We start from the raw sequence: 4,855 nt of genomic DNA, 5'->3' as shown, positions 1-4,855 counted from the left end.
TAACGTTCTTAATGCATTTTGCATTAAATTTGTGCAAAAGATACATGTTTTATAACAAAAAACTTTTATGCAAAACTCTGTGGCGATATATTTCAACCCTCGAACCGGTAGTGTAAGCCATTTTTCCATAGGAATCCGATATACGCGAAAACTCGAGATACGATATTGCACTCGGTCCCGTACGATAGCGTATATCGGATAATGACTGTATTTTGCGACCGTTTTCACGTAACCATTAATCGTGTATCTCGGGTACCGCCTGTATAACGAGTGCACCAGAGCTCAGACCATAGCCTAAGTGGATATGTTTCCAAAGCGACAAATGTCACAGCAAATTGTCACAACAATTCATGCATTTCAAAGAAACAAACCGGCAATAGCAAAAACGAGACGGATCTGCATTAGATATACGCTTCAGCTAATGTCGATACAATTCTAATTTGTAAGTATGTAGCTCTATTGTTCATTGACCGCTTACCTTTCCGAGTAAGTTCAATAATGTCGTGGTTTCAGTCGTGCCAAACGTAGCTGACTCATCGTCCACTTCCACGTTCAACATGGACGAGCTGGAGCGCGTTAAACATCACTCGGACATCTGTTGTGCGGTTGAAGCGGGAGACATCGCCAGGCTGCACGAGCTAATCAACGCCGGGATTCTACGAAAGGGCGATATAACCCATCCAAGGTGCTTGCTGCTTCTGGCGATCTCGAGCCGGAACTTGGAGGTGGTGAAACTGGTGATGGAATACTTCGAACCGGATCCGAATGCTGCTAACGAGGACGGCGGTACACCGTTACTTTACGCCTGCCAAGTGGAATGTCCAGCAGAGATAATCATTTATCTGATGGAGCATAGCACCAAGGACGATAGTCTTTCGCCGTTGGAGTACGTTCTATTTCAAAATCGCGTCGAGCTAGCAAAGTCTTTGATTGCGTACGAAGCAACCCGCCCAGAGCAACCGGCGAAACATTTTACGCCAGCCCTATACATTGTGGCCGTAAAAACGGGCAATCTGGAGCTGTTGCAGCACATGCTAGAAGCTCTCCACAATGCTGGCCACTCGTTTGTGACGGAACAATTCCAAGGCCTGACGGGAATGGAGCTGTTTGCTCAAAACGCTGCGTACGCGTTGGAAACGAAGGTGGAGTGCTTTAAAATGTTGTTCAATGTATTGCACCCGGCCACGCACACGGCGGATCCGGTGCGCTACAATGTGAACGATATTGTAAACGTGGCCATACTTAGCACTCAGGCGACCTCGCTGATACCGTATTTCATTGAAATGGAAAAGAAATGGGAAACACGCCCGTCGATTATTTCGCTGTACGAACGCCTGCTCGCCGTTGGCTACGATATACTCGCATTTGCCGTGCTGTGCGAACATGGACCGGTTACGATCGAACGAGAGCAGCTAGACGCAATGCTCGAAAAATTGCATCGGTTTCAATGGGAATCATGGGTTGCACCACTGGGGCAGATGTTCGCCAACGCTTTCGAACCGAGCGAAGCAGATGATGCGCCATCTCCATTGGAAGCGATGCAGCTGTTGCAAGACTTTGCGGCATTCACCGAAACAATCACGCTCAAGTTCTCCTCATACAGATTGCACGAGGCCGTGTCGGGAGTGTTTCAGGAAATATCAATTAATAGACACCAGCTGTACCAAGCGTCGTTCCACCGTGCCATCGAGTGCATTATGATCATGGAAGGCTGCAGTGCGGACGATCTCGTCGGGCTAATACTGTGCATAGATAGCTGGTACGATCGAGCGTTGCAGGCCTTTCCGTTTCTTAAGTACTGTAACTTTGTGCTGATGCGACCGGACTGGGTCGATGTAGAAGAAAACAACCGGCTGATGAATTGGTTTGTGCATCTGTTTGGTCCATGGAAAGCGATCCGCCAGTACGTCGGCAAGCCGGTGCTGGAAGTGTTCACGCTCAAACGCTTCGCCCGGGACGTGGTTCGGGATGCTGTATGGCGAGGGGTGGAACAAAATGAACCATCACAGTGCAGCTTCCTCGAGCGGTTGAGCTCGTTAGATGTGCCGAAGGAGTTGAGCGACTACCTTCGATACTGCGACTACAGTTCCATCCGGTACTTTCTTGAGCATTTCGATGCGGTCGAAAAGTTCATGAAGGTGGACGCAAATAAAACATTGCCTTATCCAGTGGTTTTATAGAATGGGCTTATAAAATCCCACTTTTGATTGCTGGCAAAACTGTCTCCGGTATTATTTATGTTGAACTAAGCGCAAAAGTGTGCTTTCTGGAGAAATATTTGCAGTTTTGAACCACACTAATGCAGTCTATTTACTATGAACATTAAATTGTCTATATCCTTTGCTGCTTGCGGCGATGATAGCAAATCAGTTCTGATGCGGAACTGAGATATGTACGGAAATTTCGAGATGTGTTATACGTTAAATTTGACATCAGTTCCTAAGCCAGGATGAGGTGTGATAACAATTCCAGGACTTAGAACATCACTCCTCACGACGGCTAAACGTTGCTTCTAGTGCGCCGCAGTCTGAAGTTAAACACTCCTTCCAATTGTTCAGTGTCGTTTTGTATACGGGTAAGAGCTATTTAGTCTGTAAAATGTGAACAATAAACACGATACAATGTATGAGAATTTCATATATTTCTTCAAGTTATACGCCTGCATGAAACATAAAACTACTCTGTACTTTATGATCAGATAGGGTTGGAGCGCAATTTAATCGTAATTAGCGTCGAACTGGATAGGGCAATGTTCCATGCTCGAACGCCTGCAACCAACGTGTGGCAGCGTCCATATGCTCCAGGAAGTATTTGGTGGAGCTGTAATCACAATACCTAAGGTAGTCGTTCAATTCCCTCGGAACGTCCAGCGACTTGAGCCGATCGAGGAAGGAAGATTTTGCTGCCCGCACTCCTTTCACCCCCTGCCATACGGCTTCTCGAACAACGTCCCGGGCGAAGCGTTTGAGGGAGAAAACTTCCAGCACCGGTTTACCGACGTGCCGCAGGATCGCTTTCCATGGGCCGAACAGATGCACAACCCAGTTCAGTAGCTGATTGTCTCTAAGATGAACCAAAATAACCTCGTCCGGTCGCATCAGCAGGGTGGTACAGTACCGAAGCAGTGGAAATATCAGGATCGCCCGCATGTGCCGATCATCGCGAGCTATTACCGCCTCGACGATGCTATCGGCCGGCTGGTTGTACATGGTCATCATGCATTCGATGGCACGGAGGTACGATGATGAGTACAGCTCCATATCCAGCACCGATGGCTGATCTGGCTTCCATTGATACATCGGCATAGACCGTGGTCCACATAAAGCGCCCTGCACGCTGTCTCGTAGAACGGTCCGGAAGAACCCGAACGTGATCGTTCTGGTGAATTGTGCATAATCTTCCAGCAATTGCAGCGCCTCTGGCTGGGAAGGACCGGCTTCATTCAGCTCCGGTTTGATGGCGTTTAGGAACATTTCCTCCAGCTGGACGTACCAAAATCGTTGAAATTGCTTCGGGCACATTTCTTCCAGGATTGGTTCAAGCTGCTCTCGTTCGACTGTTACCGGTCCACATTCGCACAGCACCGTGAGTGCGAGCAGGTCAAACCCGTGCGGAAGGCGCTCATACAAAGAACGGATCGGTGCCCGCTCTTCCCATTTCTGCTCCGTCTCAATAAAGTGAGGTATTAACGAGACTGGCACAAAGCTTAGCAAAGCCATCGTTAGGATTTCATTCACATTGTAGCGTCTGCTAGCTTCGTCCGCAATAGGGTGCAATAGATTGAACAACATTTTAAAGCAAGCAACTTTCTTTCCCACCTCGTACGACGCATTTTGTGCAAAATCTTCCAGCCCCGTCAAGTCGTCATTTTTCTCCGTGACAAATGCCTTCCCCGCACTTTCTGGTGCATCCAGCAAACATTGCAACATATCCAGATCACCCGTACGGATGGTGACGATGTACAGGAGTGAAGCGGAGGAAAAAGCCTTCCGTTTTGTCTCGTACGCAATTACTGCCTTGGCAAGGTCTACACGATTTTGCAGCACGGCGTACTCGAGCGGCGATGGTCCGTTGAACGCATTGATGTTTTCCATCAGAAAGATGATTATACCGACTGGACATTGCTCTTGGCAGGCGAGCGCTAGCGCCGTCATACCGTCATTGTTTTCCACGTCCGGGTCGGGATGGAAGAATTCCGTCACCAGTTTGACCAGCTCGAGATTCCGGCTCATGGCAGCGTGGTGCAGCAAGGTCCAACCATTTTCGTCCACCTGCTTTCTAATGCTTACTACCCGCTGGCCGGGCAAAATGAGACCGCGCAGCGTGTCGATGTCGCCGGCTTTAACTGCCGACCAAATGGCCGAGTGGTTCATGTTCTCGGTGCGAGCGCGGCAATGATTGTTGAAATGCTAGTCGTGTTAGAATAAGCAAATTGAGTTCATCTAAATTACTGCAAAAGAGTGGCAGGGTAGGAATTTCACTGTACCTATGAATATAATACTATTCGAGGGGTCTAGTTTATAGATGCATGCTCCACAATTTCGTTAATTTGTGCTTTTACTGCGCCGTTGTGTTTTTACCAAATGCACGAATTGTTGTCATTATGTTGCTTGACAGATGTCAGTTGGAATGTTTCAAATGCATCGATTTTGACGGCAATTTTGTGAATGTTTTCTTTACCATTGTAAATGCATCTGTTTTTACTCTTGGATACTTTTGTAACATTTTTGTTCTTTTGTTTGAATGTAAATAACTAAATTTATTCATTTAAATAGGTATAAAGTTTTGAAAAAGCTTCACCACACAAAGAATGATCCGTTCCATCAATTCGGATCGGAACCAACGGTTCCTCGTG

The 4,855-nt window shown here is 47.3% G+C and overlaps 2 protein-coding genes across 3 annotated transcripts; one reads left to right on the top strand and one right to left on the bottom strand.

The window, feature by feature from the left end:
- Window positions 1-272: 272 nt before the first annotated feature.
- LOC120958254 (uncharacterized) lies at window positions 273-2,656 on the top strand. Of its 2 annotated transcripts, none has more exons than XM_040380917.2 (2): window positions 273-446; window positions 514-2,656. In XM_040380917.2, exon 2 carries the CDS (start codon window positions 558-560, stop codon window positions 2,178-2,180), a length of 1,623 nt encoding a protein of 540 aa, XP_040236851.2. In that variant the 5' UTR covers window positions 273-446; window positions 514-557; the 3' UTR covers window positions 2,181-2,656. The 2 variants fall into 2 exon arrangements, with proteins under 2 accessions (XP_040236851.2, XP_040236850.2); XM_040380916.2 differs by having other exon boundaries at window positions 275-442.
- LOC120958255 (uncharacterized) lies at window positions 2,625-4,605 on the bottom strand. Its single transcript, XM_040380918.2, has 2 exons — window positions 4,487-4,605; window positions 2,625-4,409 (listed from the first exon to the last, which is right to left on the bottom strand). Exon 2 carries the CDS (start codon window positions 4,371-4,373, stop codon window positions 2,727-2,729), a length of 1,647 nt encoding a protein of 548 aa, XP_040236852.2. The 5' UTR covers window positions 4,374-4,409; window positions 4,487-4,605; the 3' UTR covers window positions 2,625-2,726.
- Window positions 4,606-4,855: the final 250 nt, after the last annotated feature.

This window comes from Anopheles coluzzii, chromosome 3, assembly GCF_943734685.1.
Source record: "Anopheles coluzzii chromosome 3, AcolN3, whole genome shotgun sequence".
In the NCBI taxonomy this organism is placed as follows: domain Eukaryota; kingdom Metazoa; phylum Arthropoda; class Insecta; order Diptera; family Culicidae; genus Anopheles; species Anopheles coluzzii.
This window is presented reverse-complemented; position numbering and strand designations above follow the sequence as displayed.